The sequence below is a fragment of the Thamnophis sirtalis genome, unplaced genomic scaffold (assembly GCF_051295495.1).
Source record: "Thamnophis sirtalis isolate CommonGarterSnake01/CBP01778 unplaced genomic scaffold, rThaSir2_p1.2 scaffold_3, whole genome shotgun sequence".
NCBI classification, from domain to species: Eukaryota; Metazoa; Chordata; class Lepidosauria; order Squamata; family Natricidae; genus Thamnophis; species Thamnophis sirtalis.
Genome location: NW_028261383.1, coordinates 74,670,188 through 74,687,961, shown reverse-complemented (window position 1 = coordinate 74,687,961; position 17,774 = coordinate 74,670,188). Strand labels below are relative to the sequence as shown.

Genomic DNA, 17,774 nt, shown 5'->3' with positions numbered 1-17,774 from the left:
CGTTCGGAAGCCAAGCAGCAAGCTTGCAGAACAAACCACCAACAATACACTTTATTATGTTTAGATCGCAAATGCTGATATGTATGACAGCAGTCCCCCAACCCCCACTCCATGGAGCAGCACAGTTCCCTCGCATGCCAGAAACCGGGCCGCGCAAACAAGCGAAGCGCCATACACAGGATGAAGGCACCACACAAAATCACGCCCCCTCTGGCCTGCGGAAAAATGTCTCTCCACGGAACAGACCCCTTGTGCCTAAAAAATTAGGGGCCGTTGATATAGGATGGGCTGTCAAACTCCTAGCCCAGGAGTTAGTCAGGCACTAGCCACACCCGGTTTAGCAAAGAGGGGGAAAGTCCCAATTTGTCACATGACATCGCTGTGACGCTATGAGCTTGACACCCCTGACATAGGATATATGAAATCTGAATCAACACCATGAGCATTAATCCCATCATCTTTACAGGAGACAATGCGGTGTGTGGTTGGGTTCTACCGGGGTGCAGAAATTGGCTGGCATGCAGCGGAGGACCTTGGCTACCTGCAAAAGCCTCCTTTGCATAAGGGCCTTTCAAACAAATACCGCCCTGATCATATGGAGCGGCAGTGGAGAGTGAGCAGCCCTCCCCTTTGTAAGTGGTGCTAGGACATTGGTGAAATCATCCTATGACTCATCCATTGGTACAGGGTAACTGCATAATGCATTGCACATTGCAGGGCTCCAGCATGATCCAAACTCTGCAGTCCGAATGTGCATTGAACTTCTCATCAGCCTGCAAAACCACCATATCTGCATTTGTCTCTGTATTGTCTGAATGTGGCTCCTTAGAGCAACACTGGGTTGCTTTTAAAGCTGCAACCTTTTCCTTGAGGACCCACACATGTGTCAAGCTGATTGGAAACAAGGCCCATTTTTTCCTTGAACAGGGATGCTGTTAAAGATGAAGGCTGCACTTGCTGGACTTCTGCTTGTCAACCTAGAGTAGTGATGGTTAACCTTTTCGGCACCAAGTTCTGAAACTGGAGCGTGTGCGTGCTGGAGTGCTAGAGCTCGGAAGAAAGAAAGCAGCTGGCCATTGTGCATGCAAATTGGCCAGCTGGTCTTCACACAAAGACCATCTGGCATGCCATAACCCGGGAGAGATCAGCTGGTGACGGCGCACAAGCCCACAGAGAAGGCTCTGCGTGCCACCTCTGGCATGCGTGCCATAGGTTTGCCATCACGGAACTAGAGTTTTCTAGCCCACTTTTCTTCTAGATGTATAGTAGTCAACCCACTCCCTCCAATTTTAAATTTTAAACTAGCCTGTGATGTAGGTTGAGCTGAATGAGAGTCTAAAGCAGGGGTGTCAAACTCGTGTCATCACAGCCGCGTCACTTGACGTATCGTGACTTTTTCCCTTTTTGCTAAACCAGGCGTGGCCACTGCATGACACATCCGGCCCACAGGCCACAAGTTTGACATCCCTGGTCTAAAGTATTTCAATGTTTTTAGAGCAACGGCATCAGTATACAGTACAAAGAGAAGAGGAAGACAATAAAGATTTGAGAGTTTTCAGGAAACAAACAGCCATGAGAGTCAATTCATATAAATAAATAAAAATGTTCATGGCTGATCAAGATGAAAGATATTTCTGGCTTCCAGTACATAGCATTATAAAAGAATGAGGCACCGAGGCACTGAGGGTCACATGAAAAATATTTAATTTAAAAAAATTAAGTTTTCTCTCCCCCATTCCTTGATAAGAGAGGTAGCCTGACAAGTACACATATTTCACCTACGTACATATTTCAATTAAAACAGCACCAATCACATTTTGGAGGACACCTAGTTGGTTCAAGTAGGAAAGGTTTGCTCTGTATATAAATAATGTGCTTAGATCAGTTTTGATTCAACAAAAGGAAATAAGAAATTACGGTCTTTGTCACAGTTTAGGAAAACGTGCCCCTCGAATATTAAGGATGCTTGTATGCTGGTGAGAAGTTTAGAAACTAAAAAGAAAGTTATTTGTTGTGTATTGCTGGGGTAGGAATGAAGTTCTGCTAGAGAAGTTTAAAAAAAAACAACAAATCCATATGGTTGTTGTGATCATGCAGTTGCAACCACCTTCTTGACTTTTTTTGAAATCTCCCCAAAAACCATCTGGGGTAGAAAATCTGTGTTCTTCCCCAAGGGCTAAGCTTCAGCTCCAACAATCCTTCATCGATGGCTGAGAGATATACGTGAGCAACCTCCGGAGAGCCCAAACAGCCCATCCCTGGTGTATGGGAAGTCCTGCATAGATAGTGAACAGTACTAGGACTAATCCACACGTGCCAGCTTTCCCCAGTGCAACACCACAAGAGAAGGACATCCTGGGACATCAGGGAGAGTTACAGCAACTCGACAATGCCTCTTTTATCACCCAACACCATGCCTGTACCTTTCTTCTCTGTCACACGGAAAGATACAGGATTCACTTTACAGCATTGGCGTCACAATATTCATATTTATAGCAACCAGTCCAAATGGCTCATAAATACCTTGTCCAAAGTACAGACAAAACTGTGCCGTAAATGCACCAACTGTCTGCCCACAATCGCACGCTGTGCCCCTTGAAAAGGCACCTTTTGCCACTCCATCCCTTGTAGCAATGACAAGCAAACTCCTGCTCCATCTTGACCTTCTGCTGTTGGCTTAAAGTCCTGTTGGCCAACTCAAGGGTGGATATGCCCTCCGTAGGATTAGGACCAAGGTGTAAATAAGCGTCAGAGTCCATTCTCCGGCGAACGCAGCGGCCATGATTATTGCAGATATGACGGCTGCAGAGCTCAGTTGCCCTGGTCACGTTGACAATATATGGGCCTAAAGTACTTTTCAGATATTTCTGGACCTTTAAGCAATTGGTCTGTAAGAGAGGGGAAGATATACATTAAGAAACATAGCAATTACCATAATTGATATAAATCCAAAGAAAAAATTGCCTGGCTAAGGCTGAATCCATTGTAGAAGTACAGCATTCTACCAAGGGCCTGAGGAGAAAGTGTTTTCAGTATCTGATTTTCTTCTCTCTGAGGTAGAGCTAGTTCTCTCTAATCTTGAGGTAAGGAATCCAAAAAATCATGTGATCGCTGGAATGTCTTGGGGGCTACAGATTTGAGAAAATCCATAGGATAACAGTTCTAGAAAGTCCAAATTGAGATCAGGACTGACTATTGGGAAACATTTTTTTTTATTTATTACATTTCTGCACTGCCCAGAAATAACTCTGAGAAATTGCCAACCTTAGAACATTTCCCTTGTTATACCAATGAGAAATCTCAGAAATGATATTGTTTCTCTTGTGTGTTTTATTCATGCATTAATGCACTAAACTGCACTAATACTGTACGGAACCTGTAATAAGAGATGGTCAGCCTAACACTTCAATCTTCCTTTAAAAGCCAAATTCAAGGCAAGCCTGCCCCGTGCGGCATTCTCACCTAAGGGAACAATGGGTCTTGGCTGTACCATTTGAAACAGTTGGTGGAACTCATATAATGGAATACCTCTCTAAGTAAAACAGATCTTCCATATTTCTTTGTCAAGAAACCCGAACAACAGAACATAACTATTCCTCGCAGTATCTTTCTATCTATGATGGATGTTTAATTAGTTACAGAACAGCTACTAATGATGCAGGACTTGCCACAAACACTTGAAATAGTATAACCCAGATGCAGGATGTCACTTCAAAGAGAAGGATTAGTCCAAAGGTGCATAACCAAATGTTGCTGAACCACAATTATCAGATTCCTTCACCATTAGCCAGCCTGATAGGGGCTGCTGGAAGATGTAATTCAGCCACATCTGAAATGTGACACCTTGCCTCTCTCTAGATCAGGTCAAAAATATTGATTTCCCCCCCTCTCCCAATTTCTCATTAACACTGGATTTTAAATCTCTTTTATTTATTGCAGAAATAAATTGCATTGTATGCAAGTTGATCTAAAAACCACCAGATAAATAAGAGATACAGACAGCCTGAGGTCTATCCTCAACTCTGTGGCACGTAATGAGCAAAATGAATTGGAAAAATAAAGAATTAAGAAAAGAGGATGGAGAGTTATGGAACTACATTACCCGGTTCCGAGAATATTCTGCGTCTCCCCAAAGTACAAGGCCATGAGCACCCATGGCTGCAGCCTGCCCTATGGTGTACACCAGGTCTGTCTAGAACAGCAAGAGAAACCATCACAAAGAAATTAGCAGCAATAGGATTTCATCCTCCTTGCCCACTTCTAAATTTTAGATTTTCATATGCTGTTTCTATATTTTAACGTTTATTGTCTATTGTCCAGAGTCCCTCCCCAAAGAAGAGGGACGGTTCAAAAATATGAAATAATAAATAATAAACAAGGAAGAGGTCGAGACATTTCCGGTGAACCTTGTTGGAAGAAATATCCAGGTCCAGGTCCATGCTGGGAGAAAGGCACTGGAAATAAAATGGAGGCTGTAGGCTGATTGGAAAGAAAGGTTCCCTTGATTGATGAAGCAGAACCACCAACCACAAAGCAATAGCAATAGCAGTTAGACTTATATACCGCTTCATAGAGCTTTCAGCCCTCTCTAAGCGGTTTACAGAGTCAGCATATTGCCCCCCACAGTCTGGGTCCTCATTTCATCCACCTCGGAAGGATGGAAGGCTGAGTCAACCTTGAGCCGGTGAGATTAGAACCGCTGAACTGCAGATAACAGTCAGCTGAAGTGGCCTGCAGTACTGCACCCTAACCACTGCGCCACCTCGGCTCTGTAATTGAGGAACAGCTGACAAAATGGAGGTGAGAGTGAGTGAGTTTTTATAGCTTCTGGACAAAAGAGGAAACGCAAATCCTATTTGTTTGTCTGAGGTAATTTTGTCAACCTTTTGTTTGTTGCTTATCTGAGTTTCTGTCTGGACTCCATCTTTCTGAATGGATTACCAAATCTGCATTTCTAAAAGTTGGATTCCTCAGTTTCTGCTTGGGGCAAGGAAACTGGGGCTGGTTTCTGCCTCAATATTTTTTTTTTATTTCTCCTTTAGGGGGAATATTTTATCCTGCCTCTTTAATATTTCCCAAAATATTTAATTCTTTGTGGTGGGGGGGGGAGCTTCCTAAAACCTCTTGCCATTTACTTTGTGAAAACCTGCTTCTAGAATTGTTCCCTGGTCATGTGATTAGATTCTTTTTTTAAAATGTAGCCAGCTGTGAAATTCAATTTTTTTTACTACTGGTTTTGTGGGCGTGGTTTGATGGGCGTGGCAGGGGAAGGATACTGCAAAATCCCCATTCCCTTCCCACTCTGGGGCCAGCCAGAGATGGTATTTTCCAGTTCTTTGGACTACTCAAAATTTCTGCTACCAGTTCTCCAGAAACTGTCAGAACCTGCTGAATTTTACCCCTGAATGTAACTATTTACAAATCACGATATCTGATGCTGATGATTTCATGATACTGCAAGTTTTAAAAACTTCTATTTTTCTGTGTGATTTAAAAAAAACTGATCTTACCGTGTTTCCCCGAAAATACAACAGGGTCTAATTTTCTTTTTACCTACAAAATATGGCTTGGGCTTTAATGGGGGGGGAGGGTTTATTGTTTTGGGGTTGCAGCAGCGCAACACAACAGCCATGAAGTGACCACGCTCATGAGTAGCCACCCGGCAAACCCCCTTTGCAGCCGGGCACCGCACCATTCACTGACCTAGAGATATCGCCAAGCCGTGTGAGCGCCTGTTCACCGCCACCTGGTTCCCGCGGCTTGGCACCTTCCAAATGCCAGTGAATGGCGCTCTGCATGGCTGCACAGGGGGGTTGCACAGTGGTTGTTCTGCTCTCATTCACCCGCCTCCCAGCCTCACAATGCATGGCCCAGCTCTCTTTACGGAGCCAGGGCACCTCCACTGCCGCCACCATACCAGCCTGGCTTTTTCTGCAGCTTCCAACCCGAGTCTTTCGGCAGTGGCCACTCTGGGTGCATGCTCTATGGTTGTGGGCCAGCTGCCTGCAGAGCGTACAACCATAGAGCATGCACCCAGAGCGGCCACTGATGCAAGACTTGGGTTGGAAGCCGCGGAAAAAGCCAGGCTGGGATGGGGGCGACAGAGGTGCCCTGGCTCTGTAATGAGAGCTAGGACATGCATCGTGAGGCTGGGAGGTAGGTGAGCGAGAGCGGAACAGCTGCTCACGCAACCCCCCTTTCCAGCTGTGCAGAGCACCATTCACTGGCATTTGGAAGATGCCAAGCTGTGGGAACCAGGTGGCAGTGAACAGGCACTCACGCGGCTTGGCAACACCCCTAGGTGAGTGAATGGCACTGTGCCCGGCTGCAAAGGGGGTTTGCCGGTGGCTGCTCGTGAGCATGGTCGCTTTATGGCTGTTGTGTTGCGCTGCTGCGACAACGCCCTGAGGTTGTGCCCAGTTCTTTGGGAGCCCGCTCACAAGAGAGCAGCTGCCCGGCAACCCCCCTCTTCAGCTGGGCACAGCGCTGCTCATCAACCTACCGGCATCCCGAAGGCGCCAAGCAACACTATCACCTTTGCCTCCCCCCAGGTTCCCGCGGCTTGGCACCTTCGGGATACTGCTAGGTTGGTGAGCAGCGCTCTGCCTGGCCGGAGGTGGGGGGTTGTCCAGGGGGCTTATATGCGGGGGGGCTTATATTTTTGCCCACCAGAAAAAAAATGTGGCACGGACTTATTATGAGGACATGTCGTATTTTCCGGGAAACACTGTATTTCTGAATCCTTAAGATACTTATAGTAAGCTCTTCCATGAGGAATAAAATCTCTTGAGTTAAAATTCTTGTTCCAGTGTGGACACAAAAAAGTTGGATGCAAATTGTCAGAAAGCTTGTTCCGCTTCAATAGATGCTTGGGGGCAAACTTCCTAACTACACTACAAGCAATAAAGTCATTTATCACTTCATGGGATATATTCAATCAGAGACTGGGTGTTTATGTGGCAAAGATTCTTTAATTTTGACTTCTGCATTGAACTTGGCCTAAATAGTCCCTCCTAATTGCATAATTCTCTACATCAGGACTGTCAAACCCACAGCCCATGGGCTGGATGCATCACACTCTGGCCATGCCCACACCTGGTTTAGCCAAGGGGGAAAATGTTGTGATCCCCGTGATGACGCGAGTTTGACACCCCTGCTCTACACCATTCTCTCAATGAAGAGAATGATGAAAACAAAGCTACTGTGGGTTTGCCATGTTGAAGCAAGGGTTGGGAAGAAGTGTTATTCCTAGCCCAGTGAGATCATCAGCCTCTAGGTTTTTTTCCACATGAATCTATGACAATAATCCTAACCAATGCATTTCCTCTTCTGTCAATCCCTCTTGGGGGGGGGGGGGAGTGGACCACAAAGATCCCTTTATTTTGCTCCATTCCTTTCCAATAACTGGAGGTTCACCTTCTCTGCCAGCTCTTCCTGGTCTACTTTCAACAAAAGGCCCCCATGGATCATTTCCAGCGTGCTGATCTCTCCCTGTTTACACAAGTTTCCTGCTTCAATCCTGGGCACACATGGAGATGTGTGACATTCTTTAAGTGCTTCTTGGTCTATCTATCTGCCCATCTACCTATCATCTGTGTTATAGCCTCCATAATCGGGTTGCCATCCCACTTGAGTTAAAATATACATCTACTTTTTAAAAGGTTCCTCTTCTGTTAATTTTTTTTTTTTTAAGTAGAGCCAGGCAACAAAGCCCTTCTTGGCTTCACAAGAGCTCCCTTAAGTTAGATCAAAGGAGCAATTTGATACAATGTGGTGCCTTGACTCAAAAACTACCAAAGAGACGGAGAGGCATCAAAGAAGCCAGATGAGAAGAGCAAAGCTGCTTTCACTTAGAAATAGCACCTTGCCCCAGTTCAGCTTGAAGGGAAGGAAAAGCTCCACCAGCCAGGAAGGGGTTTTGCTGCTCTTTGGGAAGGGGACCGCAACGCCACCACCTGGGAGTAAAGGCCTCATTTACTAGAACTACCAACAGTCGTCCTTCAGCCCTACACAAATGCAACCCCCTTCCAAGGGCTGAATGAACTACACACGAAAGGCAACATGATACATAATGCTGCACAATGAACAAATAGAGAACTGTTCCCGAGATAACTGGAAATTTTCCGTATCAGCAGATGAGGGTTTTTTAAATGATGAGCATGGCAGACACCATGATGTAAAAAGTGAGTGCAGGTACTATAGGCTCTGCATTAGCCCCGGGTTGCTGAGGTTTTGCAGCCTAGGTTAAGTAGTGATCTTACAACTAAAGGAGGGGGAAAATATTTTTTTAAAGGAGGGCTGGAAGCAATTATGTGTATCCAGCCCATTCAAGAGGAAGGGTGTTACACAATCATTTTTTTAAATACATCCATTTTTAAGTACAGAGTATGCGTCAATCCAAGGGAAATGGCTCACTCACGTCATCCTTTTCATCTCTCAGTGATTCTCATTTGGATGCCGTTTGGCATCTCTAGCTGAGAAACCTAGTGGTTCATTCCCAAATGAAGCCTGAAACTTGGGGATCAAATTCATTTCTTTCAGTCCTACAAGATTCCATTCACAGGTCAGGTTTAATTATCACACAGTTCCAAAACAGGCACAGAGTTCTTGATGCCCAAGAACTCTGCTGAGCTCAGAGCTAAAGTTCATGGGGGAGGCAAAGGTAAAACAGTGAAAGAATCTCACCTGGCTCAGCTCCTTCAGAGTGTAGGTGTAGAATGGTCTGGCGTACACAAAAACAGGTAGGGAATGTTGGGCAGAGGGCAACTCGGCCACTCTCAAGGCCTCGCCCACTTTGGCCCTCACAAACTTCTTCCCTTGAGGAGAAGTTCTCAGCATCTCTTCCATGTAGATAGACGGGTAGAGGGCCCTGCTGTGCTCCCAAAGCCAAGAGAGGTCATTATTGCGTTGCACTTCCACCGGGGGACAGTGACCCGTGAAGCCCTCAAAGTCATCCAAGTAATCATAGTTGTAACAGTCGGGAAAGAGGTAGTAGCCCCACCAGCCATTGGGGCGCAGAGATTGGGCTAAGCGGAGAGTGTCTGTCATAAAATTCTGGGCAGCTGTCTCAAACTCCCATTTGGCCTCCAGCTCAGCTTCATAATCAGATAAATGGTGGTTTCTTTGCTTGACCAAAAGGAGGGACATGTCCCGGTAGATATTTTTTTTGTCCCAGTTCCGAATCCACTGAGGCCTCCAGTTCTCCCAGTCAATCACAGCGAGACCTGCAAAAGAGTGTGAGGGCATGGCCAGAGCGATGTCGCTTGTCATCTTCTCCAGGTGGTCTTTCAAGCTGACATTCTGAGGACAGCCGCCGTGAACCACAGAGGATGCCACTGTTGTGTTCACATAATACGGATATAAGCCTAGTTGGTCATAGTAGAAGATGGTGATGTTCCCACCCACAAAGGCTTCCTGGGAATTCACCAGGATGCCGTAGGAGTCCAAGTGGAGAGGGACATCGTAGGCAGCTGCACAGCGAGCCGTTGGCGCATTCCAAGTCACTAGGAAAGGTTTGTCTTTTACAATGGGAGGCAGGGCTGGTTTCAAGTTATGAGCAGCAAGAGGAAAGGCAGCATCTGGGAAGAGTAGCAGCAGCAACAAGAAGGTTTGCTGACCCAGAGAATGGTAGAGTCTCAATTGTGCCGAAGCCCATTTTAGCACCCCAGCTGAGCGTGACGTTCTTGAATGGTGTGCAATCCTGCAAGAAGGACAGAACACACTGTCAACATGGCATCAGCACTGCACTGATCGATTATCAGCCACTCCCTCCTTCTAAAATAAACCCCCCTGCTCTTGAATGGCACTTCACCCATTACAAACTGGTTTTCCCCGACAGACGCTGAAGACTCCAGGGTCATCAGAAGCACTCAACCTTTTGACTATAGACCTTTACAGCAAGCCATCCTTTTATTGGATTTGAGAGCAGCCCAGAGCCCCTCAATCCTCCAGCAGTTTGCTATAAAAAGTACCATAAAGCTCTCTCCCTGGGTCAGGGGCGGGGGGGGGGGGTCAGGAACCCCCTGGGGCTTGGAGACAAGGGCATGACAATAAATGAGAGTGCACTGAAAGCCTTCTTTTTCTTTCCATGTAAAGCAGCACAAGAAGGAGTCTGCCTGTTTGCTAATTGCGGAGATTCTCTCCAAGCTAATTTAATCAGTGACTGGAGAAAGAGGGGGGGGGGGAAGCTAAATTACAAAATATTCAGAACTGCTTCCTATGCTATTTATGAAAGCTCTGTGTGTGTGTGTGTGCGCGCGCACACGTGTGTGTGTGTGTGTGTGTTTCACTTTGCTGTTGCGGTTGTGTCATTTTCTCATTGCTCTTTCTCTGTTGAGATTCCAATCCATTTGGATTTTTAAAAAAAGAAAAAGAAAGTCCATATGTTTATATTTAGTATTCAGTGCCTCTGAAAAGAGTATGGAGGCGAAGTTCTGAATCCAAAACCCCAGAGGCTACGGTCCCTGGTAGAAAACTGTGAAGAAATCTGGATGCTGCTTTCCGTTCCTTCCCTGACAACACGAGCGCCTCTTTCCTTATTTGTTTGGACCAATTCCACCAGGAATGGAGCAATCACATTAACCTCACTCTACATAGGTCACGGAGCAGACATTCAGAGATTGCCGTCCTCGATCATTGGTGACTTCTGTTGAACGCACTGTTCCCCTGGAGATAAAAGATTTCTCAGCCAAATGCATTATCCATTAATGTCTAGACCTCTCTCTATTTTTTTTTAAAGTAGTCATAATGCATGCTGTAGTTGTTAACAGTACCAAAGTCTTTGGCTGAGTTTCCACCAACTATTAAGTCCACACAAACTTTAGTGACAGCTCGGATCCCTAATAAATTAAACAAGAGATGCTAACCACCTGTTTGTTTGCATTCTCCCCTAAACTTAGCAGCAGCTTGGCTTAAAAAAAAAAGGATCTGTCCATTTGATGGTTCAGTCCTTTAAGGTTTCAGAGTGACCCCCCCATCAATCAGCCATGTCAGAAAGATATCATCATACAACAGAAAGCCATCCATGGATCTATTCAGCAATCCGTGCTCAGTTTCCCTCCTCCCCCACACGTATTTCTATATGCTAGCTTTTTATTATATAAAATGCCAGCATCCTCAAGAGTTGATATTCATGTGAATGAATACATAAATACATTTCCATTGGATTACTTGAGGCTAGGGTTCTTGCAAAGAACAACAAACAGGATGGGTTTAGAAGCTGGTCCATGAACTTTTCCCCCCTGCATGTGTTTGCTGTGTTAACCTGATATATATCCTTTATAAATTAGCTATCTAGTCAGCCTGGATATACTGTACAAGTAAAAACAACCCAAACCATAAGCATCCATAGTAGGGCATAGCTGATATGCTGATTTTGTTTAAAAACACTCTTTAAACCAATCAGCCCAAAGGGGAACAATTGCATACATCCACTAAGATAATAGCAAAAGAAAAGAAAATAGTAGATTTTATCAGAACCTGATCTTCAAAGGTACATTAGGGAGCTGGGAAATTGTAGCATTCCTTGAAGGCAAGATTAGTCTCACAACTCACAAGCTGGATCCTGGTTATGGCAAGACAAAAAGAAATGCAAAACTTTAGATTGAAACTTTGAAAAATATCCCAGCCTCCTTCTTGGGTGGCAAATTCTGGGGGAATAAGTTGTGTCTTCACCAGAGAGGGCCTTCTGCTTACTGGATTCACCCTTTTGCTTACATCCCAGGGGAAGTAGTTTGAAGCTATGAATCCAAATGTTCCCTTAGCCACCTTATAATTAAACAGCTGGGTTGAGGTTGGGACAAGACAGAGCTCAGGGCTCTGGAGGTTTTTTGTCATCCCATCTGGACAATTTTACTACATTGTCCTCACTGTTGGATATGCTCGTTCATGCAGCCCTCAACCAGAGGCACCGATTGCATTCTCTTCCAAGGGTTTTGAATGCTGTTGGGTTAAGTGGGGGAAGCACTGAAAGGAGAAAGGGAGAAAATGTTGCAGTAGAAGAAAAAGAACAGGTAGGAAAGAGGGAAATTGGAAGACGACTAAGGGTGTGCGATTTAACAGGAAGATCAGAAAAAGCAACAGGAAAGGAAATGAAGGCATAATATAAAGAACCAATTTCTCATGTTTTATAATAGAAAGGACAAGTAGGAAGACCTGTTCCCCTTGCTTTTATAATATCTAGACTCTAAACTATGAATACTGGATCTAATACTAATCAATCTCTTTAAGGAGACTGAGAAGTTAAACAAAGTGAGACATTAAAACTACGGAATTTTTTGAGCTGTACATTCATCATTTACATGAGGTAACAATGGAGATGCACACCAGGTGGTTGACAGAAAAAAGTACTTAGACTTAATACTCAGGTCATTTCTTTCCGAGCCTAGACAATTTAGCATGAGATCATTTCTTAATGAAACCTCATTACATCTGATGGGTTTAGACACTTTGAGCTGTGATGATATAAACAATGGCTGAGTGATTACAGAAGTGATATTATGCCCTTCTTCCTGTCACTCAACTGGAAAAAAATGCCCAATAGCTTTTCAGCAGCTCTCTGTTTAAATTCAATACCTTAGGAAGCTACACAGACAAGTCCAGGCATTAAATGAAGCTCAAAGGTAACTTTAGGGGAGTGATACTGAGTGGAGGGCAAGTACGAAAGAAAGTCAGAGGGACAAAAGTGTACTGCTGAAAGACATCCATTATTCTCCTCTCCATTCAACTATTTAGAAATAAAATGGTAATTCAAAAATGTTGGTTTCTATCATCAAGAAATTATTACTATAATTTCTTCAAAATTATAGTAATTTCTTAATGAGGCTCTGATGATGCAGCTCAAGTTCTAGAGTGCTTCTAGGCATAGACACAGCAATGCATTCAAGAGATGCTATGAAAAAATAACTTTAGATTTGCCTTCTGATTTTCTTATCATTTGTTTATGAAATTCAAAATCAGCCAGACTTCAGGTGGCCTATAGAACTGACATGATAGAATAGAGTACAACATTGGAATAAAATTATTTGAAATGGCAATTGAACTAACAAGCTACATTGTGGGAAATGGTGCTACTGGACTTTTCCTACTGAAAAAGTCACCTGCTTTCTGGAGGCTGTGAAGATTAAGGCCATCTACATTTTGGACAACAAGCCATTCTAGAGCAATAGAGTTGCTACTGAGAATGGCCACCATCAGGCCACTGATCCCTCATTGTCTTGACAAGATGGGCATAAACTGTTCGGGAATAGAGGTACATAGAACCTTAACCCTGAACATATAGGACTTTATAGGTAATAATTGCACCTTGAATTGCACTTGGAAGCCTACAGAGGTGTAACATGGCAATGCTATTAAAAGCACTCAGTACACATGCCACTGCATAATAGATCAGATGAAATTTTGGGGCAGTTTACAAAAACAGCCCCCTATAACATTGATTACAGTAATCTAATTCAGCTACATCAAGGATATGAGTGAACATCTTCAGTACATCCTATTCCAGGCCAGGATATGACAATCACACCAACCAATGCTCTGCAAAAGCTCTACTGGACATTCTCTCTTCTGTTCTTCAAGTTGGAAACCATACATTTCAGAGGGGCTCATACTGTGAAACTGTTCTTTCCTGAGGAATCGTGAGGTAATATCTGATATGCAGGATGTATTTTTATTGTTATAAATTGAACATAATTAAAGCTTAGTGATTAATCACAAAAACAATATGTAATTATATATTGTGAAATATTTCTTAATATATCTATATATTAAGAGAATATATCTTTATCTTTCTCTCTCTCTTTCTGTCTCTCTGTCTATCTGCCTCTCTGTATGTGGCTTTTTGTCTCTCTCCCCCTCCCTCCGCCCCCTCTGTCATTCTCTCTCTGTATCTCTCTGTTCCTCTCCTCCCTCCCCCATCTCTGTCACTCTGTGTGTGTGTGTGTCTGTCTGTCTGTCTGTCACTCACTCTATGTGTGTGTGTCTCTCTCTGTCTGTCTCTCACTCACTTAATCACTCAGTGTGTGAATCTTTGTGTGTGTCTTTCTCTGTCTTTTCTCCCTCCCTCCCTCCCTCCCTCCCTCCCCATCTCTGTCACTCTGTGTCTGTGTGTGTGTGTTTCTCTGTCTGTCTCGCTCTATGCCTGTTTGTCTGTCTGTCTGTCTGTGTCTCTCTGTCTCTCTCCTCCCTCCCCCATCTCTATCACTCTGTGTGTTTGTGTCTGTCTGTCTGTCTGTCTGTCTCTCTCACACACACAGACACACTTACTGTGGTCACCTTTAATCACAGGTTAAAAGTACCTGGCAGCGACGTTTTCCCTTGGGGGGAAGTCTCTGAGCCTGTAATTTATAGGGTGTGCGCACGCCATGTGCCTATGTTTTCAACACCGTGGAGCCACGGCGAGGCTCTGCATGGCTGGTGATGACTCCGGAGCCCATCCAGGAAGACGAGGAATGCAAGGGGGACCCCTCTTCCTGCATATGGGCTCCAGACCCCACACATCTTTCACAGCCGTCTCGTTTCCAATTGGGGGGATCCATGCAAAGGATTTCTCCTCCCCCCCAATTGGAAATGAGAGTTGCCCGCCCCTGTCGGGCCCGTTCGATGAAGCGGCGGCGGCAGTGTGTTGCTGGGCAATGGGCAGGGTGGAGGAGGGCATGGCGCTGCCACCCTTGCCTTTGGGGCTCCTGCGGGACATGCTGGCTGGCGCTGCTTCAGGGCACCCCGGCCACCGGCTCCTCCGCGCGCAGCCCGGCTCCCAGCACCATTAGCATCTCGTCTAGTGCCCGTTCGGACCCCACACATCTTTCACAGCTGCTCGTTTCCAATTGGGGGGATCCATGCAGAGGATTTCTCCCCCATCCCAATTGGAAACGAGGCAGCTGTGAAAGACAAGACAGCCCTTTGTCAGAGTGAGAACACTTTCCCGCCATTACGAACTCGCGAGGCTGTAATTGTATGGTATGTGTGCATGCACCTATGTTTTCTATGGCATGGAACCGCGGTGACGCTCTGCGCGGTTGGTGATGACTCCAGAGCCCATCCGCGGGGGGTTTGAAAAGGTCGTTCGACCCCCAAAGAGGTTGTGACCCACATGTTGAGATCTGCTGCCTTAAAGATAGGTTGATAAGTGTGTAGTTTTGTTGCACCCAAGAAATTGCTACACCTGTGCCTTTTTAAGGAGGCCTGGCATCTGTCCTGCCTCAACTGTTGTTGACTACAGCTCAGATCCAACTCTCAATCCTCTCCTGTCCATTTTAATTACAACGTAAGGCAAGGGTCCAATTTCTAAGGGGCAGACATAAGATCAAAGAGGTTATTATCCATTCCCTTGGTTACTACAGATTCAAAAGCTTCCAAGATAGCACCATCAGACTTTATCTATTACCTGTACAGTAGATGTGTTTATCTGAATTCCAACTCAAACTTAGAAGTCCAACTCAGCTAGGGAAACAAGAGATTGGACTGCCATTTGTCTCCTGCTTGAGCGGGGGTTTGTACTAGATGACCTACAAGGTCCCTTCCAACTCTGTTAAATCTGTTAAATTATATTATAATCTACTGACTCATCTCTCCCTAAAGGACAGTAGCTAGTATTCTTCCCCACAATAAAAGGTGGGGAGGTAATTGAGCTTTGCCACCCTTATTGCCTTTATTGTTCACCCCTTGGCTTTTACTCATTCTGGTTGCATTTACATTCTATACATTTTCACCAGAAACTCTTCACTTTTTATTTCCCCAAGTTCCTTGGTATCCAAAAGACCTCCACATGATTTGGAGGTCAAGGAAAGACTGTTCCGGGGTGATCCTATTAAGGGTTTCTCCGTTCCAGTGGCCAACAAGGGACTGTACAGATTCATTCTCCAGTCTACATAGAAATTTCCCAAACTCAAATATTGACAGAGAAATATGATAAAAAACCCACAACATCTAATTTTAAATATCATAATGGCAGCCAGAATTATGTATGCACAAAAATGGAAGAATAATTTTGCTCCATCAGAGGAAGAAGGGATAAGGAAGGTCCTAAAGTGTGCAGAGATGGATAGCCTCGCAAAAGAGATCAAAGATAAAGGAGAAACAGATTATTATAAGTTATGGGATGAATGGTATAAATGGTTAGAGGACAGGTGTAAAACTTAAGGAAAGATTACATGAAGAAGATACAGGAATTAGAAATTAGTGATAAATATGTATAAATGGAAATGACATACAATGAATGACTGTAACTCAATAAATTAATATATTTGCATGTATAAAAACACTGGAATTACATGTATAATAATAGCATATAGGAGAAAGGTGGGGGGATGCACATATAATAGATGTATACCAATATGGAAATGTTGTATAGAAGGAAACTATTAAAGTAGTTTCTTTTTTGTTTTAAAAAACTGTGCAATAAAAAATATTTTTTAAAAAAAAGAAATTTCCCAAACTCAATCAAATGAGAAACTTGCTGGATGCATTAGATATCCGGGTGACATTTTACAGAGTTTGGTGTCTCCATTGTCTCAAGGAAGTAATTGGTCCGTGACAATGGATCAAAGGAAAAACTCTCCAGAACCAATCATCACACATTTGCGCCAAGTGAATACCAGATTTAAAATATGGCCAGCTATGTGAGCCAGGTCAGTGATTACTTGGGACAAATGCATGATTGTCATAGTAGACAGGACCTCTTAGGTTCTCTGATCCCAGGGAAAGGTGGTTGAACACCCAGTACTAAGAACCTGGACAAATCTACAAGCAATAGTAATAGCAATAGCAGTTAGACTTATATACCGCTTCATAGGGCTTTCAGCCCTCTCTAAGCGGTTTACAGAGTCAGCATATTGCCCCCAACAACAATCCGGGTCCTCATTTTACCCACCTCGGAAGGATGGAAGGCTGAGTCAACCTTGAGCCAGACAGATTTGAACAGTCAAACTGCAGAACTGCAGTCAGCTGAAGTAGCCTGCAGTGCTGCATTTAACCACTGTGCCACCCTGGCTCTTTTTAAGCACCTTCATAACAAGATCAAGAGCTTGGTGAGGAATGCTGCTGTGCAGCTGGGAGGATGGGATAACAGCAAGTACTTACATGTGCATAAGTAGCCAAGATTCCACATCTGGCTATCTGTGATCAATGATCCTTGCAACTGCTAAGGTCTCTTGATATGCAATTGCCACACCATCTCCCCTCCCCCCCCTCCCCCAATAGAGAGCAAAACGTGAAACCCAACTGGGAAGATCTCCATGAGAGGGACCAACCTTTTATTCCTCCAAGATGAGATCAGAAATACATGCAAGGTCTGTCCTCTCATCCATGATTGGACAAGTTAGTTTTGTTACAGGCAGACCTGACATTCATTAGCAGCATCTTGAACTTAACGTATCTAGCAATTACCTAGTTCCTAGTTGATTCTGCCCCCCCCCAATTGTATGCACTTCATGTCAAAAATGCTGTACTCTGCTGTATTTTTCCTAACAATATAATTAGCCAATGTTTGCAGTTTTTCTTATGTTGCACCTTTGTAAGCAGCTGGCTTGATGACTGTTTTCATTCTCCAAATGGGAGGCTAAATCGGAAAGAACAGCTTAGCATCAGATCAGGCCATTCAGTGAACACAGAGCTTAGCAAAGTCCTCAGGAGATTTCCTGCTCTGGACTTGTGCTCTTAATATTGCATGTGCCAGCTCACTTAAGTTGTAGAAGTTTGCTGGAAGAATCTGGCATTAGGCCCAGAATCCTCTGGCAGAGAAATTAGCCAGCCAGATGAGAAACAAGAAGGGGCAGAGA

At 44.4% G+C, this 17,774-nt stretch overlaps 1 protein-coding gene across 3 annotated transcripts in view; it reads right to left on the bottom strand.

The window, feature by feature from the left end:
* Positions 1-1,687: 1,687 nt before the first annotated feature.
* The window catches only part of LOC106542515 (hyaluronidase Ccc Hy-4), a 40,355-nt gene continuing 24,268 nt past the window's right edge, over positions 1,688-17,774 (bottom strand). For 2 of the 3 annotated variants that reach the window (XM_014058289.2, XM_014058290.2), the window contains exons 2-4: positions 8,686-9,700; positions 4,103-4,192; positions 1,688-2,888 (exon numbers count right to left, since the gene is read on the bottom strand). In XM_014058289.2, the coding sequence (XP_013913764.2) occupies positions 2,514-2,888; positions 4,103-4,192; positions 8,686-9,700 (1,480 nt within the window). In that variant the 3' untranslated portion in view covers positions 1,688-2,513. The remainder of the gene's footprint in view (positions 2,889-4,102; positions 4,193-8,685; positions 9,701-17,774) is intronic. The other variant, XM_014058291.2, reaches the window with a different exon arrangement.